General features: G+C 51.5%; 1 protein-coding gene across 12 annotated transcripts in view; it reads left to right on the top strand.

Moving 5' to 3' along the window:
- The window catches only part of RC3H1 (ring finger and CCCH-type domains 1), an 885277-nt gene that overhangs the window by 145677 nt on the left and 715241 nt on the right, over nucleotides 1–24359 (top strand). For all 12 annotated transcript variants that reach the window (XM_078641742.1, XM_078641721.1, XM_078641675.1 and 9 more), the window contains exons 2-3: nucleotides 6313–6683; nucleotides 7804–7924. In XM_078641742.1, the coding sequence (XP_078497868.1) occupies nucleotides 6453–6683; nucleotides 7804–7924 (352 nt within the window). In that variant the 5' untranslated portion in view covers nucleotides 6313–6452. The remainder of the gene's footprint in view (nucleotides 1–6312; nucleotides 6684–7803; nucleotides 7925–24359) is intronic.

The raw sequence follows: 24359 nt of genomic DNA, 5'->3' as shown, positions 1-24359 counted from the left end.
GGCAGTCTGGACATTTCGCCTCTCCTATCTTGCAGGACTTCCTAGTTTAAATTTGTCCGCAGACCATCCACCGGGGATGTTATTGCCTGGGCATCTATTCAAAGGTAAGGAATCTGTGGCTAGAATACTCTATTTGATAACAATTACTTACCTTTGGTATCTCCTTATCTGGTAGAGACAGTATGTAGCCGCAGATTCCTTACTGACCCACCAATCCTCCCTGTTCTGCAGACAGATTTGTAAGGTCATGAAGGATCCCTTTCAGGGCTCTAGTTTGGACACACCAGTGTCAGTGGACTTCATTGCTCTGCTCTCCTGGCATGAAAAGTTGTGAAAAGTAACTGACGTTCGCGGGCCCGAGGTGGGGCCTATATAGGTGACAAAGACATACCTTCCGGTGTGGACGCTGCACTGAGCCACCTTCCGGCTTGCAGGGGTACTGCTCACAAAAAATCTTCTGGATCCAGTCTGACGTCTGGGAAATTCAGAGGTAACAAATCTGCGGCTAGATATTGCCTCTACCAGATAAGGTGTTACCGAAGGTAAGTAACTTGTTCGTCGGAGGATTATGTTCCTGAAACCATGAACTGCTTTGGATACACATACTTAAAACAAAACACCAACATAACAGGGTTTTGTTATGTTAGAAAGTCTACCTTTCCCACAAGCTAATTTTGTTATGTTGAGTGATTTTATTTCCGGGACCTACATAGTAGAACTCCTTGCTTTTTAAATCCTCTCATTTCTTAAAAAGGAAAAAAGAAAGGGTCCTTCACAAAAATTTCTAGAGATTTTGATACGGTTTGTTGCTACTCTCTTGCTGTTTTTCTTTTATTTTTTATGTGGAACCATTTCTTCTCAGATTAGAATTTTCACTTTGTATGAAGTTTAGACTGAAGTATGAAGGCTGTTCAATCCTTTTCATGGCAAGGTTTTATTTATTTATCCTTTTTAGTGTTTAGGAATGTCTATTATAAATAATGCAAACAGATATAAACATCCGTACAGTGAAACCTATAAAACATATTCCTAAATGTGCAATACAACATGTATAATGCCTCTCATAATGGTAAAGCCAAACTAGCAGTAAGTAAAAAAAAATAAAGAAATCGCTGACATTGATTTCCTTAGAATGCATGAAATATGCAACATGAATATTGAATGACACAATCCAGATATGGGAATTTTAATACGCCTCTAATGTAGTATTTACTATAACTAGATTCTGTCTAATAAAGCATTTTACGTGGAAAAGGTGTAGTACTAAACGTGCATTCCCAAATGTTTTGCTACAGTACAAAAGTCACATCGCATGCTACCACCATATTAGAGCTTGATCGTTGGAATGGTGCCGAATAACGTCATTTACCACTGTCGTAGAGGGAGTCGCACGGTAATAAGTTCTATGTTTTTCAGTGTGTATCTCGATGTATAATTAGGTTTAACGTGTAGTAGTTATCACTCGTAACCGTGCTGGAAATGTTGACGTAAGGAAAGATTTAACATGGATTTAAAGCGCCTAACGGTACTCGTTTTGGCGGCGAAATAATTTAAACCCAATAATGTAAACTCCTTGTCTTACTTAAGCGGCACCGAGCCAGCGTGCTTGCACGTGATTTTCTTGAATGCACGTGTTTTTGATGTATGGGTGGGAGCGTTCTTGCGGGATGCCACCCTCACAAGGTGGAATGTACATCAGGAAGTTTCACTTGAGATATATATATCTCAAGTGAAACTTGCTGATGTACAATTCCACCTTGTGAGGGTGGCATCCCGATATATATATATATATATATATATATATATATATATATATATATATATATATATATATATATATATATATATATATATATATATATATATATATATATATATATATATATATATATATTATATATTATATATTATATATTATATATTATATATTATATATTATATATTATATATTATATATATAAACATTTTTTACCGTTCGGGGTTTCCCTCCTTCCTTCCCTGAACGTTTGGAGACTCTTCTGACACACCAGACGAGCTCGGTCACCCTTTGAGCCAAACGTTTCCTATAGCTACTTTAAGATTGCACTTCCTAGTCTTCCTCCCCCGCCCGCTCTCGTGACCGGCCACAACAGGGCCGGGGGGCAGTTCTCCTTGCCCGATCACACGGGACTCGGAGTATTTATCCCTGCACGCTCTGGAGAGTTTACGAAAGTGAAAGTGTGATAAGTACGACATTGTGAGCGAGGCCCAACTGTTTGCTCTTAGTCAACCATTCTTGCTCCGGCCTGCCTCTTCTAGACTTCCCCTCTCCTCCGTCGGCCCCTGTGTAAGTAATGCCGTGTCTGGCAGCCGAACAAGTCTAACTAACGTCCTGCAAGTCTCGTCTGGTGAGGTTGTTCTGAGTGATGGCAAGGTCTCGGGCGAAGTGGACCCAAAAGCGTGATGTGCGGCTTTCCCCCAGAGCACTTCCGAGGGCCCCTCCTCAGCAGAAGAGATGAGTTTCCCGACAGTTGAAGGTTGCGTGCTTCCCGCTCCGTGGTGTTTACAGGTGAGGGAAATCCACTTGATACTGATGCCGTACGAACGGTGAAGACAGAAGCTGATCTGCTGGGCTCAGAGGTGCTTTCCTACTGTACGTGGTTGCTTGTTTTTAGGTCGAGCCTGGGCAGCGCATTTGCTGATCTGCGAGGCATGCTGTATTCGAGTTTGGACTTGAAGTTCCGCCCCTGTCCGACCATATTTTTCATTGGCCTGTGTCATTGTCCTTTGTAAATGCTGGCTTCTGAATCGCTAATAGGCTTGTTACTCCCGACTTGCTTTCATTTGTAACCTCCCATGAGGACTGGCCCTTTTACTTCAGTTACATGGTATGTCTGTAAGCACTATTTTCTTTAACAACTTCGACGCTCATGACGTGCTGAGCTCGTCATGAGCCACGGCGCTCCGGTGCTCATGACGAGCTCAGCTCGTCATGGCCCGTGGAACGCTCTGGTGCGGGGAGAATTCCCCCGCTGTGCTGAGCGTTCCACAGGAGCCAATGCACCTGTGACGAGCTCAGCTCGTCATGAGCACCGGAGCACCGTAGCTCATGACGAGCTGAGCTCGTCATGAAAATGGGGGCGCTGTGCGCGCCCCCTCACCCCCAGGACAGCGGGGGAATAACCCCCGCAGCGAAGGGGTTAATGAGTTTCTCCTACTGCAGGCACAATATGCTTTCCAGCAACATTTAGTGCTTTCCTGCAACATTCAGCGCTTTCCTGCAACATTCAGCGCACCATGAGCTCTATCAATTTCCAAGCAGCCCAGGACAATGGCGGCTGCTTGTTTGAAGTGAAATAGGTCTTGCATTTACAAAAGTTTGAGCTATTGACATTGTAAATGACAATGACTTTTATTTGTGCTAATTATCAAAACAGATAAATAAAAGACATTTTCATTTACAATGCCAATAGCTTAAGCTTTCGCAAGTGTGAGACCTATTGCATTGTAAATGCTTGTGTCCTCTGAGAAGGGGTGTTCTTCGACTAGGCAATACCTTGGTATACGTGCCCGCATCAAGTGGAGCGAACAAAGAAAGTCAGAGCAAGTTCTGTCTCTTAGCTGGTCGGGGCAGCAAGGTTCTAGGCTGATGTTGTAGGCTGATTGGGTAGGCCTCCTTGCCTGGTCCCAACCTGTTCTATATTTTAGAAATGGCATTTGAGTCTGATTCTAACTGTCCACCAGTTTTTCCCAGCAAGCTCTCTTGGCAGTGGTGTTAAAACCCAGACAAAACGGAGCTGGTTTTGACAGGTGGTTTGGCCAACCCCTGGAATTCCAACTTTTGGCCTCCACCATTAGGGAGTCCCCCCCTCTCCCAGTCAGCTCGGTAAAAAGTCTGGGAATTGTCATCAGTAATGATTTAACCCCTTCGGTATAACAAGCATACGATTGCAGTGAACTGTATGTTGTGAATTAGTTTTGGTGTTGAGGTACCGCTCTTTGCCTGTTATTTGTAATGTTTAAGTTGTTAATTAGGTGTCTCCGAATTACATGTGCACCAATATTTTTTCTAGGAAGCAGCCTAGTAGTTTCTGAATTCTCTTTTAAATCTCCAAAGTTGAGTGTGTGTGTTGCTGTTTTTTTTTTAAAATATACTTTTCCCTCCTATCAGGATAAATCAATTTTCTTCTTTTGGCCCATGATCAGCTGACAATTTAGTAAATCAACAGTCCAAAGTGGCGCAGGAGAGGGAAGGTGCACGATGTTATGTTACATTACTTGATTTTTATTTGTCAAATAGATCTTCAAACCAAGCTGTAGAATGTCATTGGCTTTTTCACTTTTTTTCTTAACTAAAGTGTTCATGTATATCACATGCAAAATAGCAATGGCAGGAAAGTGGTTTAATCAATTTTACACTATTGCATAAACATAGACCTATAAAATGGGTTCTTAAAAATATACCACAAATAAAAGAGAAAACCCACAAATGAAATTGGGACAAAGTATACCTCTATACTCAGTGATGTTAACATCTCTACTACTGTATCCTACTGTAGTTTGTTTAATCTTCTGGTTACTTCCCCCTCACCACCTTCGAGCACGGCCACTCTTATTGTCAGAATTCTGAATAAAGAATAGTTGTATTTTTGCTATAAATAATTATAACAGAAAGATAGCCACCACTCGCTGAAAACTGAAATTAAATTTAGGTGAAACCCCTTAAACTGATTGAAAAAGATGATTGATAGGACATTCCAAATTCTCCATTCACAGGTTGCCAGCATGCCTATTAATTATGCTTCTGCTGTCCCAGATGTAAGATTCATACTTCCACCTGAAGAGTCAAGTTAACTTTAGAATGTTGTGACTCATGAAATTCTGTAATCTTAATGTCTGTTGACTTTTTCAGTTTATATTTGTATTCAAAGAGCTGCAGACTATCGTTCACCTCCTATGTTTGAGAACTTCTTTTAATAGGCTTGCATTCAAACAGGATGTGGCTGTGCTCTCAGTGATTTCCACTTAACGGAGCCCTCCCAGTGTGCAATGGTTTCCTGGCAGACTGGTTCTGGTCTGATTGTACCTAGTTCTCCTAGGGTGCATAACCTCCCTGGCAGGCTGGGACGATGCCATGTCCCTCCCAGGATGCACTGCCTGTCCCCCTGGATTTGATTTCCTTCCAGGATGTATGCCTCCCTCGTGGACTATTTAATTAGTTCCTCACTGACATTCTCAGGGTGCATTGCCTCTTGACTGACTGAATATCACCAATGATGCTGTATGACTTTAGAAGCAATGTGGAGGTTGTTGTGGTTGTACATTCACAAGTAACTGGCAAAGTTCAGGGATTGTTTTTAAAATGTAGGGCCTAAGGTTCATTCAGCTGAACATTATCAAGGAGTAAAATACCCAAATGTATTCTTTTTTTATCTTTATTTATCTTCTATATTTGTTTTGCACAGTATTCTTAAAGGCTACTGTTGATTCTTGGTCTGTACATCTGCCTGGGCATAACAACATTCATGGGTTAATAATATTGTGACCGTAGGAGTTTTGACTTTGATTCTCTTGGTAAAAGGCTTTTGTTCCTAGAAACTGAATCTGAAGGGCTCTGTTGTATGTCCATGGGCTTCCATTCAGAAGATCCAAATTTAGTTGCTGTCCCCTTTTAATGAATCTGTAATAAAGAAAAGATTGATTCATCACTTAATTTTGTAACTCTTGAATTTACTTAGTCCATAGTCTTGAAAAATAAAAATTGCAGAAATGATATCAAAGGCCGGTCAATATAACCAAGGTCACTAAAAGTTGTCTTGTGTAAAAACAAAAAAAGTACTGAACGGTGAGCGATTTATTTTGAATCGTACACTAGGTTTAATAGAAATATAGAACCATTTGGGTAACATTTACCGTTATTACCATAGATGTAAAATTTTTGTATTTGTATTTTTAATTTTTTTAAATTATTTATTTATGGGTGGTTAGTGTGCACTGTGGCTCAAGATTCCATAGAGGATAGGGAAGGTGAGTTCGGACATTTTAACAAGTTGAGGGGCCAGTGAAATTTCAGAAGAGTTGAAAATAGGACTGGAGTGGGGTGGGATGAGGGAGGGCGCCAGTGGAAGATGGGATTCGAAATGTTACAGTTAGACATGTTTGTTACTTTTCACGTACATTATTCTCCATCTCTTACAATTGGTAGTTTTACTTTTCCTTTTGCCTCAGGTTGTTTTAATTTGTAACCAACAAATAAAGTATATATACTTTCAAGTAGAAAATCTTCACACAGGCACCACTCATTAGTTAATATATTTTCCTTTTATTTTGCAGGATATGCGTCACACTATGTGCTGACCATCTGTATTTACAGAAGATATTTAAAAAAAAAAAAAAGAAAATCCAGATTTTGATTCCAATGGAATCTGCTCTTTAGATTTCAGTTGTGCTTTGTGAATTGTAACTCGGAGGCGATGCCTGTGCAAGCTCCACAGTGGACCGACTTCCTCTCCTGCCCCATCTGCACCCAGACGTTTGACGAGACCATCCGAAAGCCCATCAGCCTGGGCTGCGGCCACACAGTTTGTAAGATGTGCCTCAACAAGCTTCACCGCAAAGCATGCCCCTTCGACCAGACCTCCATCAATACAGATATCGAGCTCCTGCCTGTCAACTCGGCCTTGCTGCAGCTGGTGGGAGCTCAGGTAAGATGATGGACCTTGCACTGAAGTAATCCCACTACCTCTGAATGTTGGTATGTTGACATCAGCTTGCCTGTGACCCACAAATGGGGTTTCTTGAGCCATGACATCCGTTACATGCAGTAAAATATCTTTCCGGTGTGCCTTACATCCCCTTGCCCCTTTGACGTGGGCTTTGCACACACCCTTATTTCCACTGGGTTTTGCTTCCTCAGGGTTTTCACTTTGCCCATTCCCCAGCTCATTGCTTCCCATCTTCTCTGGCTTGCTCATGGAACCTGGCTGCTGTTTTTCTCTTTGAACACTCCCACCCCCTGGGCATTGCTCCCCTAGACCCCTTTCTGAGCCCCCTCTACCTTTTATCTCTGGGGCCTCCTTCTCCATATCCCCTTCTCCATTGCCCATTTGGGCTTTGCTCCACTTACCCCAAGGGTCTTACTGCATCTTACCAATCGTTTCCATCTGGTTTCCTTAACACTTTCTCCTTGAAAGAAGGTGCTCTTTTACTAATGGAAGTTGCCTCCTCTTCCACCTATATCTGATTCTTCTCCTCGTTATCTCCATATCTCCAATCACACTCTTTTTCACCACTTCTCATTTATTTTGCCTCCACCTCATTCTGTTTCATTGCTTTCTCCAATCTTGCTATTGCTTCCCTCCATCTTTTTGCCACTACTTCCTTTCCTACCTCTTTTCCAGCCACTTTCTACTTCAATTCTTTGCCACTACTTTTCCTGCTCTTCTATACAGCCTGCATCCGCTTTCTTCTCTCCTCCTACCATAGGTCCCTCCACCTCTGTCTTCATTGCTTCATCTTCTCCCTCTTGCTGGTGCTTTTCCTCAAAAGTCTGTTTTCTCTCCTTATCAACCTTTTGTCAAGATGCTTTATTTGGCATTATTCACCTCATTTCCTCATGCTTTTATTGCTTTAGCTAATGCTACCCCCTTTCATTGCCTTACCCATATTCACTGCATTGTGAAGATTGGTGTTGGCATAGAAAAACTACTGACTCGTTATTAATTGCTTTTTGATTGCGGCTACTTATTGTTCTAGGACCTTTGTCTAACACCCTCTTTATGCACACACTTTAGTGATGCTGCTTCTCTCCTGTGTTGCTTTCAGGTTCCAGAGCAGCAGCCCATCACATTATGCAGTGGGGTCGAGGACACGAAACACTACGAAGAGGCCAAGAAATGTGTGGAAGAACTGGCACTGTATCTCAAACCACTCAGCAGCGCCAGAGGTAGGGCCGCCTTTACATCCTGTTAGTCTAAACTGTTTTTGGAAGTGACTGTTAACAATAGTGAATAGAATTAAGGTGTAGCAGATCCATTACTGTAGGGGACTCTGAATACACAGTTTTGGGTGTTGTCTGCAGCAGCTTTTAGCTGTCTGTTATTGAAGACCTCTTTTGGACATTACATTACTTAGTGCTATTTGTGCGAATTCATTTAATTTTCTGGTTGGCTTTCTAGACACTCATTTGCTGGTCTGACTGCGTAGGATACTTGTTCTGCAACAGTCTTAAGCAACCCGCATGAACTGTCGAGCAGGAATTTGCACAATATGGGCAAAATTAAGTGTGAGATCACTGCACTTGGCTGTCATCAGCCTTCATGAAGCAGTAATCTGGGGCAGACAAAAGGGGGTAGGACCTCCCTCCAGGTCACCGAACAGGTTTTGGACCTCACATTTCCAGGGACAGGCCTAGGTCTGGATAAGAGTGAAGGCAGGGCCGTTATGATTTGAATACCTTTTTCACAACCAGTAAGGCACTCGAGGCAGGGGTAAGTGCACCTTTCACCATGCAAGGTACATTTCCAACACAACAAGTGCCTTTATTACAATAAAAAATGTGTATAATTCATTTCTATTGTTAACAATACCCTGAGTGTCCTGGCACTTAGCAGAATTGTAGGAGAGTGGGCCTTTTTGCATGGTCCCCCTAACTTTTTGCCAGATACGTGGTGCCAACTTTGAGTTGACCTGCGCAGATTAATGGGGTTGCCTTTCCTCCAGGTCTCTCTAGGTCCGGCTACCAGAGTTATTCTGGATAGATGTCTCTGTGGTTAGAGTGTACCTCTTGTGATTAGTACACCTCTGACTTCTTGACAGGTGTGTAGGGAAGGGCCCCTTGTTGCATGGTTACCCTAACTTTTTGCCTGATACAAGATGCCAACTTGACTGAGTGTGCCCTGTCAATCAGGCTTCCAGGGCCTGTGTTCTTTCCCAAAACTGTACCTTTGTCTCCACAATTGGCACACCGCTGGGCCACATGTAAATCCTTTTGTAAAGGCACCCCTGGTACCAAAGGCCTTGAGACTAGAAAAACCCTCTCATGGCTGCAGCATGTATTATGCCACCCTTGGAGACCCTTCTCCTTAACATCCTCACACTGCCTTTGCAGGCTTATGTTTTGATGTAGACCAAACTAAAGAGTCAACAAGTCACACATCCCTGTGTGCCAGGCCCACCAACTCTGCCTGGCGCATGGGTAAGTCACCCATCTGGCCGCCTTACAGCCCTAAAGGCAGGGTCCACCATACGTGAACACACAAGGGGGGTGGTAGTGTACACACAAAACGAAAAACCACAATGAAACGTAGACATAGGGGAATCCAATTATTGGAAAAAGTTGCCCTCACTCACATACCGAAGTATGTGACATTCTACCATCATTGGGCCTGCTTGCAATACGCCCTGGTGTAACCACACCCAGGACGGAGCATTAGGGGAGGGGAAAACAAAACAATGAATGTCACTCAACAAACAAACCATAAATATCAGACAACATGTAACATAAAATGTGATGTGATGTGTACCAATCACCAAGTGTCAGAAATATCTGAAAGAAACAGGTTAGTATTAGATTCCTTACCTTAGAATATCCCCAGGCGTCAGTCTGGATCCGGAAACTTTTGCGTAGCAGTACCCCTGCGCGTCGGTAGGCGTCGTCTGCAGGCGTCCCCTGCGGCTCCGCGTCGTCGGCGTCGTGCGCCGTGATGACGTCGCTGGAGTATATAGACGCCGCCTCCGCGCGCTGACGTCAGTTCTTCTTTTTTCCGCGCCAGTTAGCGCAGATCCGAAGAGCAGTACTCCGGTCTTTTGACCAAGTTTTTTGTTAACTAATTGATCTTTACGGTGCCGGTAGGATGCCCGGTTTCAAGAGTTGTGACGAGTGCGACCGCCTGATGTCGGTCACCGACCACCATCGACTCTGCCTCCGGTGTCTGGGCGCGGACCACGACGTGGAGTCCTGCGTCGACTGTCGGGCCTTGACTGGAAAAGCTAGGCGGGAGCGGTCCCGCAAGCTTCTCGAGCTCCGGGTGTCGGCCCCGCGTCGAGAGCGGTCCCGGTCCGGTCGGAGGTCGAGGGAGCGGTCGAGGGAACGGTCGCGGAGCCGCCATGGGCGCTCCGGGAGTCGCCACCATTCCTCCGGCTCGTCAGGTAAGCACAAGAAGTCGGGGCGTCGCCATCGCACCCCCGACTCCCCCCGACGCCCGCGTGCTGCGGCCGGGGGCTCGGGTGACCCCACCCCCGCGGTCCCGCATGGGTCGCCGACGCCGTCTACCCCACACCTGTCGGTCCCTGGGGAAGGCGCGTCGCGTGAGGAGATCGAGGCCTTCCTCATTGCTATGAGGGCGAGGTCTTCTCCGGCGGGGCCTTCGGCGCCTGCGGGCCCGTCCTGCCCCGGCGCCGCCGGTGGCTCCGGCCCCGCCGGTGGCTCCGGCCCCGGCGCCGCTGGTTCCCTCTGGTTCGTCGCCGGCTGGTCTCCCGGCCTCTCCGGCGTCGGTTCCTGTGGGCCAACCCGTGGTACCGCCCCCGCGTGGTGCAGCGACTCCGCCGTCGGCTCCGGCCGGCGTCGGGTCCCCGGCACCGACGCCGCGCGGCGCCACCCCCCTTTCCTCCCCGACTCCGGACTCGGAGCCGGACCGGCGTCGGCCGACGCCGGATCCGACGCCGATGGGGCCCGTTGACCCCGATGTCTATATCGTCGATCCAGAATATGGGTATGATGAGGAGGAGTATGGAGAGGGTTGGGAGGGGTCTGAGGACCCTCTATCCCGTGCCTGCCAGTATGATGTGGACTGGGTAGGTGATCTGGGTGATGCCAGTGGCCTGGACGAGTCGCCCAACCCTGGGTTTGTCTCTCCGTCCCCTGTGGCGTCCGAGGCAGGTGCTGCCTATTCGGTGGTCCTGATGAGGGCTGCCAAGGCCTTACACCTTGAGCTCCCCGTCGCGAAGGTCAAACCGAATATTCTGACGGAAGTTTTTAAACCGCAGTCATGCCCCCAGGAGCCTCTGCTGCCGTTTAATGAGGCCCTGACGGATGTCCTTCTGGGCACCTGGTCTAGGCCCGCTTCTGGTGCGCCGGTTGACCGGAACGTTGCCAGGCGTCACCGTCCATGCTCGGACGACCCTGCCTTCCTGTCCACCCATCCCTCCCCGGAGAGTCTGGTGATCCAGGCCTCCACTTCACAGTCCGCATTTCCGTCGGCTCCGCCCGACCGGGAATCAAAGAGGTACGACCAATTTGGTAAAAAAGTGTTTTCCTCTTTGAGCGCTGGACTGCGGTCTTGTAACACCGCGTGCCTCTTGGGCCGCTACACCCACTCCCTGTGGGATACGGTCGAGGAGTGTTTGCCGCAATGCCCCCAGGAAGTGCGGGACAAGCTCACCCGGGCCTTGGTTGAAGGCCGGGATGCGGCGCGGTACTCGATCCGTTGTGGTCTGGACACCACAGACTCACTGGGACGGGCCATGTCCACTACGGTGGCGATTCGTCGCCATGCCTGGCTGAGATCTGCCAACTTCTCACCAGACGTCCAAAATACACTTATGGACATGCCATTTGATGGCAGTCGCCTATTTGGTGACAAAGCGGACCACGCGCTGGAGCGCTTCAAGGACTCCAGGGTCACGGCCAAGTCCTTGGGTCTCTCGACCCAGCGCCAGCAGACGGGTTCGTTTCGGCCCTTTCGTGGCCAAGGGAGGGGAGGTCCCACACGTGCTGCCAGCCACGCGGCGCAGAGCGCTCCCCAGCGCGGTGGCGCCCGTGGTTTCCGCCGTGGTGGCGGTAGAGGCCAGCGTCGTGGTCAGTCCACGCCTCCCTCCGCTGCGGCATCCAAGCCTTCCTAGTCCGAGCTTTCGGGCTCACGTGACGCCAGTGGGTGGCAGGGTTCGCCATCACCACTCCCGCTGGCGCGCGATAACATCGGACAGGTGGGTGCTGCAGCTTGTCCGAAGGGGCTATGCCCTCCCCTTCGAGTCCACTCCTCCAGCCATGCCACCGCAGAACCACCGTGTGTCGGGGGACCACTTGACACTTCTGCAGGAGGAAGTTACGGCCCTCTTGGCCAAGGGGGCCATCGAGCGCGTTCCAGGGCCAGAAGTAGGGTGTGGTTGCTACTCCCACTACTTTCTGGTACCCAAGAAGGACAAGGGAGGCCTGCGTCCTATCTTGGATCTACGGAACGTCAACGGCTTCCTCCGGAAGGAGAAGTTCAAGATGTTGACTTTGGCTCAGGTCTTGGCTGCTCTAGACCCACAAGACTGGATGGTAGCGTTGGACTTGCAGGATGCGTATTTTCACATCCCCGTCCTGCCGGCCCACCGGCGTTACCTGCGGTTCACGGTAGGCCACGAGCACTTTCAGTTTATCGTGCTCCCATTCGGCCTTACCAGCGCCCCACGGGTGTTCACGAAAGTGATGGCGGTGGTCGCAGCTCATCTGCGCCGGTTAGGGGTTTCAGTCTTCCCCTACCTCGACGACTGGCTGTTGAAGGCGGGCTCGCCCCAGACAGTCGTCCACCACCTTCAGATGACGGCAGACCTCCTGCACGAGCTGGGGTTTTCCATCAATGTGCCGAAATCACACCTGTGTCCCTCTCAAAAGCTCCTTTTCATCGGAGCGGTTCTCGACTCGGCGCAGTTTCGGGTTTATCCTCCGGAACGGCGGGTCCGGGATATTCAGGCTCTGATTCCCATCTTTCAGCCGTTATCCCGGGTTTCGGTCAGGTTGACGCTGCGGCTTCTGGGGCTGATGGCCTCCTGCATCCTTCTGGTGCATCACGCCAGATGGCGGATGCGGGCTCTGCAGTGGGACCTGAAGTTTCAGTGGGCCCAGCATCAGGGCAACCTATCCGACCATGTCCTGATCTCGGAGGGCACTGCGAGACAGTTGCAGTGGTGGCTTACGGACCGCGATTGGGTCAGGGGCAGATCCCTCTCCCTTCCCCAACCGGAGCACGTGGTTGTGACGGACGCGTCCCTCCAAGGCTGGGGTGGCCACTTGGGAGAGGCGGAGATCAGAGGCCTCTGGTCTCCGGCGGAGTCCCGGCTCCATATCAACATGTTGGAGCTGCGGGCGATTCGCCTAGCACTGAAGGCATTCCTCCCCTTTGTCAACGGGAGTGTAGTGCAGGTGTTCACGGACAACACCACCGCCATGTGGTACTGCAACAAACAGGGCGGTGTGGGGTCGTGGACCCTTTGCCAAGAGGCTCTGCGCCTCTGGCAATGGCTGGAACGTCAGGGCGTGACTCTGACGGTTCAACACCTGGCAGGTTCTCTGAACGCCAGGGCGGACGAACTCAGCCGTCGGTGCTCGGTGGATCACGAATGGCGTCTGAACTCGGATGTGGCGAGAGGCCTCTTTCAGCAATGGGGAGAGCCTTGGTTAGATCTATTCGCCACAGAAGAGAACGCGCAATGTCATCAGTTCTGCGCGTTGGAGTTTCCAAGACGGCACTCGCTCGGCGACGCCTTTCGGCGCGAGTGGAGTTGCGGTCTGTTGTACGCCTTTCTGCCTATACCACTTCTGCCCAGAGTGCTGAAGAAGATCAGGCGCGACCGGGCCCAAGTTATCCTTGTGGCTCCGGACTGGGCTCGAAGGTACTGGTATCCCGAGCTACTCAGCATGACAGTCGGTCCCTCGATCCGCCTGCCCCTTCAGGAGGACCTTCTGTCGCAGCAGCAGGGGACGGTCCTCCACCCGAACCTGTCCAGTCTCCACCTCCATGCGTGGAGATTGAGCGGCGACAGTTGAGGCCATTTGACTTGCCTCCTGAAGTCTGTGATGTCATTCTGGCAGCCAGGCGTCCCTCCACAAAGTCGGTATACGCCTGCCGGTGGAACAGATTTGTGGCATGGTGCACAGCGAAGGCTGTGGATCCCCTTTCTGCCCCTCTGTCTGAGGTTCTCCTCTTCCTCCTTTCCCTTGCCCAGCAGGGCTCTGCTCTGGGCACTATCAAGGGCTATCTTTCTGCCCTTTCCGCCTTCTTGAGGCTACCTGATCAGCCATCTTTGTTCAAGTCCCCTATTGTGTTGAGATTCTTGAAGGGCATCACGCACATGTATCCTCCAACTCCGTTCGTGATGCCTCAGTGGGACTTGAACCTGGTTTTGACTTTCCTGATGTGCGCTCCCTTTGAGCCCCTTCATTCCTGTCCTCTCCGTCTTCTCACCTTAAAGACGGCCTTCCTGGTAGCCATCACCTCTGCCAGGAGAGTGAGTGAGCTCCAGGCTCTTTCTATTCAACCTCCTTTCTTGTCTGTTCATCCTGATAAGGTGGTTCTTCGGACTAGACCTTCTTTCCTGCCCAAGGTAGTCTCTGCTTTTCACATTGGGCAGTCCATCACCTTGCCCTCTTTCTTCCCGCCTCCGCATCCTTCAAAGGATGAAGAGCGGCTCCATCGTCTGGACCCAAAACGTGCGCTTTTATTCTATATGGATCGCACACGCCAGTTCCGGGTGGATGACCAACTGTTTGTTGGCTACGTGGGTGAGAAGAAGGGAAGGGCGGTACAGAAACGGACCATCTCTCGGTGGGTCGTCCTGTGCATCAAAGCATGCTACTCTTTGGCTCGGAAGGAGCCTCCTGTTGGGCTGAGGGCCCATTCCACTCGGGCCACGGCGGCTACTACTGCCCTGGGCCGGGGAGTCCCTTTGCAGGACATTTGCCAGGCGGCCACGTGGGCCTCGCTGCACACCTTTGCGAGGCACTACTGCCTGGACAGTCAAGTCCGGAGGGATGGCTTCTTTGGCCGTTCGGTCCTCCAGGACTTTCTGGTGTAGGTTGTATTGGTTCGCAGACCCACCACCGGGGTTGGTATTGCTGGGGTATCTATTCTAAGGTAAGGAATCTAATACTAACCTGTTTCTTTCAGATGAACAAGTTACTTACCTTCGGTAACGATATATCTGTAAGAAACAGTAGTTAGTATTAGATTCCTTACCGCCCCGCCCATCCTCCCCGTTCTGCGAACTGATACCTAGGGTTAAGGACATCCCTTTCAGGGCCCTAGTTTCAAATGGCACCAGTGTTGGTTCTCACATGGCTCTGCGTGTTCTGGCGCGGAAAAGCTGTGTGCAAAGAACTGACGTCAGCGCGCGGAGGCGGCGTCTATATACTCCAGCGACGTCATCACGGCGCACGACGCCGACGACGCGGAGCCGCAGGGGACGCCTGCAGACGACGCCTACCGACGCGCAGGGGTACTGCTACGCAAAAGTTTCCGGATCCAGACTGACGCCTGGGGATATTCTAAGGTAAGGAATCTAATACTAACTACTGTTTCTTACAGATATATCGTTACCGAAGGTAAGTAACTTGTTCAATAGTGCGACTAAAGTGCAGTTAATAGGAAATGTTAAAACTGATTAAGGGTGCCAACTGAAATAAGTATTTTATTGGACATTACCTGGTACCCCTATCAGGATTAAAACTCAAAAAAGGATGGGAACTGTCTTGTTCGAGGCCCAAAGATCTCTCAAGACCTCCCTCCTGGTACTGCTTGTGTCGACATGTTTCAACCGTATAAAATGTGCCAAAGCTGGTCACCACGGTATTCTTCAGGACAGTCGCCTTTTATTTCTGTCCAAGCCCCACCGCAATTCGGTCTACTGGGCCCTTTGAAAATGAGTCGGTCTTTGCAGATCCAAACCCTCTCCTGTTACATGTGGAGGTTTCTCCCGAATGCGGGAAAACGAAAACACACTTACGAGTTCATTGAGTATGTGAACCCGAATTGGTGCCCGGCGGGAGGTTCCCCCTTCGAACACAACTGTTCCTAGGGTGGCGTCCTGCTTCCTTGCCCTCTTTCCGTGACACCGCGTAGTCCACCATACCACAGGTAAGAGCAAAGCTGCATGAGTAATATGCCCCAACTGTGTCTGTGCCATTCAGACATTTTAAGTGCAGTGAAGCCATTTTGAGTACATGGGTTGTGGGTTTGTCAGCACAAGCTCCATGGTGGCTTTACTGAAGACTAAGAAGTTTGGTGCCAAACATCTCAGCGCATTAAACTCACACTGATGCCAGTGTTGGATTTAATGTAATATGCACTGAGAGGGCATCTTAGAGATGCCCCCTGAAAAACGACCACCCCAGGTGTGGTTCCTGAAAGCCTACCCAACATCTGCCACCACCAGGCAGGTTTCTGGACCCCTGGGTAGAGATCCCTCTGCTCCCTGGGACCTGAAACAAAGCACATCCTTGCCTCTTCCTTCAGGATGGGCAGGGTCCACGAAGGGGAAGCTTCAAAGGCTTTGTTAGTTACTCCGACTTTGGGCAGGAGATTCAGCGGGAAAACCTAGAAAGAAAGAGGGGTGTGCCCACCTTTGCCAACTCCAATCCTCAGGTGGGGAAGGTGAATTGAAGCACATCTCAGTCCCCTCCAACTTGTATATGGGGATGGACTCCCCCAATCAGAACGCTGCATATGCCCCCTCCCGCTGGAGGGTGGCCTAAAAGTTGGTGTAGACACCTCAGGCAAGGGACCCATTGGTCCCAACCTGCACACTCCTCTAATGCCCCTAAATCTAGTAGTTAGGGGCACCCCTGAACCTTGCTTAATGAATTACGACGACCTACGAAGAGTCGTGTAGCAGTGGAGACGAAGACAACTGACTTGGCCTCAGCCCTACCGGCCGGTCTCCTCCTCCAGCGACCCTGCTGGAAGAACCCAGGGTGTCCTGCGGCCAGCAGCACCCCAGGAACCTGAGCTGACTTCAATAAAGACTCTTTCTTCCGATGCCACGGATTGTCCAACAAAGAACCGCCCATCTTCAAGGACTCTGGATCCAGGCGGATCTGCGTCCACTGCACCCGACGCCCACGGCCCGAGTTCGAGTGACTTGCCTATCCTGTGAAGCCTCCCCGGCAATCCTGACCTCTTTTACATCAGGTGCTGACCTCTCCAGGACCCTATATTCCTCAACACCTGCAACCTCTGTTCAAAATGTCCCCCCTACTGCAGCCAGAACCAGCTAAGAAAGCCAGACACTGAAAGACACCCATGCATTCTCCGCCCCGACTTTGGAGAGCCCACCTGACGGTGCCCAGGTGTCGCCCAGCTATCCAACTTACCTGCCCAGCCGTTGGTCGTCTACTTCCAGCCTGTTCCAAGCCTGCAGCCTCTTTCAAAAACTGACTGCCTCCATGGGAAATCATTGGGCGCTCAATGCTGATTTACACTTTGCACCCAGCCGCCCCTGTGCCGCTGGTGGTGTAGCTTTGGTGCTACCTTGTGAAACACCCCACCCACCCCCCTCCTCCATTCCCCCCTGTGCTAACCACAATCCCCTGGACATTTGCCTTAAGACCGTGGGTACCTAGCTGCAAACCGTGCCTCTTTGAAGTATCCCCGGCTCCATTGGATAACATTGGGCCCAGTGACTTCTGCACCCAGCCGCCCCAGTGCCGCTGGTGGTGCTGTACCCACCTGGTCTTGAATCTTGCCCTGTGTTGTTCTAAAACCCCAAAGCTTGGGGAAGTAAGTTGAGTACTTACCTTCAAACTGCTTAACATTGTTTTTCCCATAGGCTTGCAATGTAGTTTTATCCATTGCATTGAACTGTCCAATCTTATCCCTGTAAAAGCAGACACATGTACTTGATTGACATTTACAGAAACCATGATAATTACTGTAAAGTATATAACTGCATTTATAAAACATTACTGCATTCTTGAACAGTATTGCTACTTTTGCAACACGGCAAAACTTACCTGCATGAAGTAATTCTTGATTTTAGAAATAAAATAACAAAGTAACTACTTTTTGTACAATCTATCGGTCTGAATTCAGGCTTTGAGAGTGTGATATCATTTTGTGCTTGAGTGTGTACAATAAATGCTTAACACTGCACTCTGATAGGCCTAACTGCTTAGCCCACCTACTACTAAATTGAGAGTAAGATATTATCTACTTTAACCTTTGCCATACCTTTGGGGACTCACTGGACTCACCATACCTCTTTTTGGTGTTCTATATACAGAACCAGCTTTCTACAAGAATGAACTGTAGTGAAATACACAAGTTGAAATGCCCCTGAACAGCATATGTTAATTTTTCATTGGATTTTTAACTGAGAGTTAAGTACATTAAGTCTGCAAATAAATGTGTGGGGTCTTAAGGCGAGAACTGCTTTGCAGCTGAAAAGACAAAACTTTGACGAACAGCAAACTATCTGAAAGAAACAGGTTAGTATTAGATTCCTTACCTTAGAATATCCCCAGGCGTCAGTCTGGATCCGGAAACTTTTGCGTAGCAGTACCCCTGCGCGTCGGTAGGCGTCGTCTGCAGGCGTCCCCTGCGGCTCCGCGTCGTCGGCGTGCGCCGTGATGACGTCGCTGGAGTATATAGACGCCGCCTCCGCGCGCTGACGTCAGTTCTTCTTTTTTCCGCGCCAGTTAGCGCAGATCCGAAGAGCAGTACTCCGGTCTTTTGACCAAGTTTTTTGTTAACTAATTGATCTTTACGGTGCCGGTAGGATGCCCGGTTTCAAGAGTTGTGACGAGTGCGACCGCCTGATGTCGGTCACCGACCACCATCGACTCTGCCTCCGGTGTCTGGGCGCGGACCACGACGTGGAGTCCTGCGTCGACTGTCGGGCCTTGACTGGAAAAGCTAGGCGGGAGCGGTCCCGCAAGCTTCTCGAGCTCCGGGTGTCGGCCCCGCGTCGAGAGCGGTCCCGGTCCGGTCGGAGGTCGAGGGAGCGGTCGAGGGAACGGTCGCGGAGCCGCCATGGGCGCTCCGGGAGTCGCCACCATTCCTCCGGCTCGTCAGGTAAGCACAAGAAGTCGGGGCGTTGCCATCGCACCCCCGACTCCCCCCGACGCCCGCGTGCTGCGGCCGGGGGCTCGGGTGACCCCACCCCCGCGGTCCCGCATGGGTCGCCGACGCCGTCTACCCCACACCTGTCGGTCCCTGGGGAAGGCGCGTCGCGTGAGGATATCGAGGCCTTCCTCATTGCTATGAGGGCGAGGTCTTCTCCGGCGGGGCCTTCGGCGCCTGCGGGCCCGTCGGTCCCGTCTGGGGGCCCGAGCGGTTCGGGTGCTCCTGCCCCGGCGCCGCCGGTGGCTCCGGCCCCGGCGCCGCTGGTTCCCTCTGGTTCGTCGCCGGCTGGTCTCCCGGCCTCTCCGGCGTCGGTTCCTGTGGGCCAACCCGTGGTACCGCCCCCGCGTGGTGCAGCGACTCCGCCGTCGGCTCCGGCCGGCGTCGGGTCCCCGGCACCGACGCCGCGCGGCGCCACCCCCCTTTCCTCCCCGACTCCGGACTCGGAGCCGGACCGGCGTCGGCCGACGCCGATGGGGCCCGTTGACCCCGATGTCTATATCGTCGATCCAGAATATGGGTATGATGAGGAGGAGTATGGAGAGGGTTGGGAGGGGTCTGAGGACCCTCTATCCCGTGCCTGCCAGTATGATGTGGACTGGGTAGGTGATCTGGGTGATGCCAGTGGCCTGGACGAGTCGCCCAACCCTGGGTTTGTCTCTCCGTCCCCTGTGGCGTCCGAGGCAGGTGCTGCCTATTCGGTGGTCCTGATGAGGGCTGCCAAGGCCTTACACCTTGAGCTCCCCGTCGCGAAGGTCAAACCGAATATTCTGACGGAAGTTTTTAAACCGCAGTCATGCCCCCAGGAGCCTCTGCTGCCGTTTAATGAGGCCCTGACGGATGTCCTTCTGGGCACCTGGTCTAGGCCCGCTTCTGGTGCGCCGGTTTACCGGAACGTTGCCAGGCGTCACCGTCCATGCTCGGACGACCCTGCCTTCCTGTCCACCCATCCCTCCCCGGAGAGTCTGGTGATCCAGGCCTCCACTTCACAGTCCGCATTTCCGTCGGCTCCGCCCGACCGGGAATCAAAGAGGTACGACCAATTTGGTAAAAAAGTGTTTTCCTCTTTGAGCGCTGGACTGCGGTCTTGTAACACCGCGTGCCTCTTGGGCCGCTACACCCACTCCCTGTGGGATACGGTCGAGGAGTGTTTGCCGCAATGCCCCCAGGAAGTGCGGGACAAGCTCACCCGGGCCTTGGTTGAAGGCCGGGATGCGGCGCGGTACTCGATCCGTTGTGGTCTGGACACCACAGACTCACTGGGACGGGCCATGTCCACTACGGTGGCGATTCGTCGCCATGCCTGGCTGAGATCTGCCAACTTCTCACCAGACGTCCAAAATACACTTATGGACATGCCATTTGATGGCAGTCGCCTATTTGGTGACAAAGCGGACCACGCGCTGGAGCGCTTCAAGGACTCCAGGGTCACGGCCAAGTCCTTGGGTCTCTCGACCCAGCGCCAGCAGACGGGTTCGTTTCGGCCCTTTCGTGGCCAAGGGAGGGGAGGTCCCACACGTGCTGCCAGCCACGCGGCGCAGAGCGCTCCCCAGCGCGGTGGCGCCCGTGGTTTCCGCCGTGGTGGCGGTAGAGGCCAGCGTCGTGGTCAGTCCACGCCTCCCTCCGCTGCGGCATCCAAGCCTTCCTAGTCCGAGCTTTCGGGCTCACGTGACGCCAGTGGGTGGCAGGTTTCGCCATCACCACTCCCGCTGGCGCGCGATAACATCGGACAGGTGGGTGCTGCAGCTTGTCCGAAGGGGCTATGCCCTCCCCTTCGAGTCCACTCCTCCAGCCATGCCACCGCAGAACCACCGTGTGTCGGGGGACCACTTGACACTTCTGCAGGAGGAAGTTACGGCCCTCTTGGCCAAGGGGGCCATCGAGCGCGTTCCAGGGCCAGAAGTAGGGTGTGGTTGCTACTCCCACTACTTTCTGGTACCCAAGAAGGACAAGGGAGGCCTGCGTCCTATCTTGGATCTACGGAACGTCAACGGCTTCCTCCGGAAGGAGAAGTTCAAGATGTTGACTTTGGCTCAGGTCTTGGCTGCTCTAGACCCACAAGACTGGATGGTAGCGTTGGACTTGCAGGATGCGTATTTTCACATCCCCGTCCTGCCGGCCCACCGGCGTTACCTGCGGTTCACGGTAGGCCACGAGCACTTTCAGTTTATCGTGCTCCCATTCGGCCTTACCAGCGCCCCACGGGTGTTCACGAAAGTGATGGCGGTGGTCGCAGCTCATCTGCGCCGGTTAGGGGTTTCAGTCTTCCCCTACCTCGACGACTGGCTGTTGAAGGCGGGCTCGCCCCAGACAGTCGTCCACCACCTTCAGATGACGGCAGACCTCCTGCACGAGCTGGGGTTTTCCATCAATGTGCCGAAATCACACCTGGGTCCCTCTCAAAAGCTCCTTTTCATCGGAGCGGTTCTCGACTCGGCGCAGTTTCGGGTTTATCCTCCGGAACGGCGGGTCCGGGATATTCAGGCTCTGATTCCCATCTTTCAGCCGTTATCCCGGGTTTCGGTCAGGTTGACGCTGCGGCTTCTGGGGCTGATGGCCTCCTGCATCCTTCTGGTGCATCACGCCAGATGGCGGATGCGGGCTCTGCAGTGGGACCTGAAGTTTCAGTGGGCCCAGCATCAGGGCAACCTATCCGACCATGTCCTGATCTCGGAGGGCACTGCGAGACAGTTGCAGTGGTGGCTTACGGACCGCGATTGGGTCAGGGGCAGATCCCTCTCCCTTCCCCAACCGGAGCACGTGGTTGTGACGGACGCGTCCCTCCAAGGCTGGGGTGGCCACTTGGGAGAGGCGGAGATCAGAGGCCTCTGGTCTCCGGCGGAGTCCCGGCTCCATATCAACATGTTGGAGCTGCGGGCGATTCGCCTAGCACTGAAGGCATTCCTCCCCTTTGTCAACGGGAGTGTAGTGCAGGTGTTCACGGACAACACCACCGCCATGTGGTACTGCAACAAACAGGGCGGTGTGGGGTCGTGGACCCTTTGCCAAGAGGCTCTGCGCCTCTGGCAATGGCTGGAACGTCAGGGCGTGACTCTGACGGTTCAACACCTGGCAGGTTCTCTGAACGCCAGGGCGGACGAACTCAGCCGTCGGTGCTCGGTGGATCACGAATGGCGTCTGAACTCGGATGTGGCGAGAGGCCTCTTTCAGCAATGGGGAGAGCCTTGGTTAGATCTATTCGCCACAGAAGAGAACGCGCAATGTCATCAGTTCTGCGCGTTGGAGTTTCCAAGACGGCACTCGCTCGGCGACGCCTTTCGGCGCGAGTGGAGTTGCGGTCTGTTGTACGCCTTTCCGCCTATACCACTTCTGCCCAGAGTGCTGAAGAAGATCAGGCGCGACCGGGCCCAAGTTATCCTTGTGGCTCCGGACTGGGCTCGAAGGTACTGGTATCCCGAGCTACTCAGCATGACAGTCGGTCCCTCGATCCGCCTGCCCCTTCAGGAGGACCTTCTGTCGCAGCAGCAGGGGACGGTCCTCCACCCGAACCTGTCCAGTCTCCACCTCCATGCGTGGAGATTGAGCGGCGACAGTTGAGGCCATTTGACTTGCCTCCTGAAGTCTGTGATGTCATTCTGGCAGCCAGGCGTCCCTCCACAAAGTCGGTATACGCCTGCCGGTGGAACAGATTTGTGGCATGGTGCACAGCGAAGGCTGTGGATCCCCTTTCTGCCCCTCTGTCTGAGGTTCTCCTCTTCCTCCTTTCCCTTGCCCAGCAGGGCTCTTCTCTGGGCACTATCAAGGGCTATCTTTCTGCCCTTTCCGCCTTCTTGAGGCTACCTGATCAGCCATCTTTGTTCAAGTCCCCTATTGTGTTGAGATTCTTGAAGGGCATCACGCACATGTATCCTCCAACTCCGTTCGTGATGCCTCAGTGGGACTTGAACCTGGTTTTGACTTTCCTGATGTGCGCTCCCTTTGAGCCCCTTCATTCCTGTCCTCTCCGTCTTCTCACCTTAAAGACGGCCTTCCTGGTAGCCATCACCTCTGCCAGGAGAGTGAGTGAGCTCCAGGCTCTTTCTATTCAACCTCCTTTCTTGTCTGTTCATCCTGATAAGGTGGTTCTTCGGACTAGACCTTCTTTCCTGCCCAAGGTAGTCTCTGCTTTTCACATTGGGCAGTCCATCACCTTGCCCTCTTTCTTCCCGCCTCCGCATCCTTCAAAGGATGAAGAGCGGCTCCATCGTCTGGACCCAAAACGTGCGCTTTCATTCTATATGGATCGCACACGCCAGTTCCGGGTGGATGACCAACTGTTTGTTGGCTACGTGGGTGAGAAGAAGGGAAGGGCGGTACAGAAACGGACCATCTCTCGGTGGGTCGTCCTGTGCATCAAAGCATGCTACTCTTTGGCTCGGAAGGAGCCTCCTGTTGGGCTGAGGGCCCATTCCACTCGGGCCACGGCGGCTACTACTGCCCTGGGCCGGGGAGTCCCTTTGCAGGACATTTGCCAGGCGGCCACGTGGGCCTCGCTGCACACCTTTGCGAGGCACTACTGCCTGGACAGTCAAGTCCGGAGGGATGGCTTCTTTGGCCGTTCGGTCCTCCAGGACTTTCTGGTGTAGGTTGTATTGGTTCGCAGACCCACCACCGGGGTTGGTATTGCTGGGGTATCTATTCTAAGGTAAGGAATCTAATACTAACCTGTTTCTTTCAGATGAACAAGTTACTTACCTTCGGTAACGATATATCTGTAAGAAACAGTAGTTAGTATTAGATTCCTTACCGCCCCGCCCATCCTCCCCGTTCTGCGAACTGATACCTAGGGTTAAGGACATCCCTTTCAGGGCCCTAGTTTCAAATGGCACCAGTGTTGGTTCTCACATGGCTCTGCGTGTTCTGGCGCGGAAAAGCTGTGTGCAAAGAACTGACGTCAGCGCGCGGAGGCGGCGTCTATATACTCCAGCGACGTCATCACGGCGCACGACGCCGACGACGCGGAGCCGCAGGGGACGCCTGCAGACGACGCCTACCGACGCGCAGGGGTACTGCTACGCAAAAGTTTCCGGATCCAGACTGACGCCTGGGGATATTCTAAGGTAAGGAATCTAATACTAACTACTGTTTCTTACAGATATATCGTTACCGAAGGTAAGTAACTTGTTCTGTACATTCAGTTCCGGTGACTTCAAATCACTTTTGCACAGTTGTATTTCAAAGCATCACCTATCAACCTCACACCCCTCCCCCGCTCCAAAAAAACACAGGAGTTCGCCATCTCACGGTTCAAAAAATGTGCTCATCTCTTCACAGAGCTTGACTCTTAAGTAATTTCAAATGCAAATGTAACTACACAAACGAGGCCATGCCAATACATCCACAGCTAAAGTTAAATATATAGTACATAAGCTCAAGACAAATGGCATGTTTGAGATTGAGAGTAACTGTATGAGTGTTCGGTATTTGGGTGTTTTAAAAAAAAGTTATTATTTATTAACAAGCCTCATAAGAACCTGCACTGTTTTGAATTGTATGCTGCTTTGGTGCAGGAATCTGTCTTGCGAGATTATATATCAGCATTGGAAATGGATGAAATTTCTC

The sequence above is a fragment of the Lissotriton helveticus genome, chromosome 1_1 (genome assembly GCF_964261635.1).
Source record: "Lissotriton helveticus chromosome 1_1, aLisHel1.1, whole genome shotgun sequence".
NCBI classification, from domain to species: domain Eukaryota; kingdom Metazoa; phylum Chordata; class Amphibia; order Caudata; family Salamandridae; genus Lissotriton; species Lissotriton helveticus.
The sequence above is the reverse complement of the archived record's forward strand: the minus strand, read 5'-3'. Positions and strand labels throughout refer to the sequence as shown.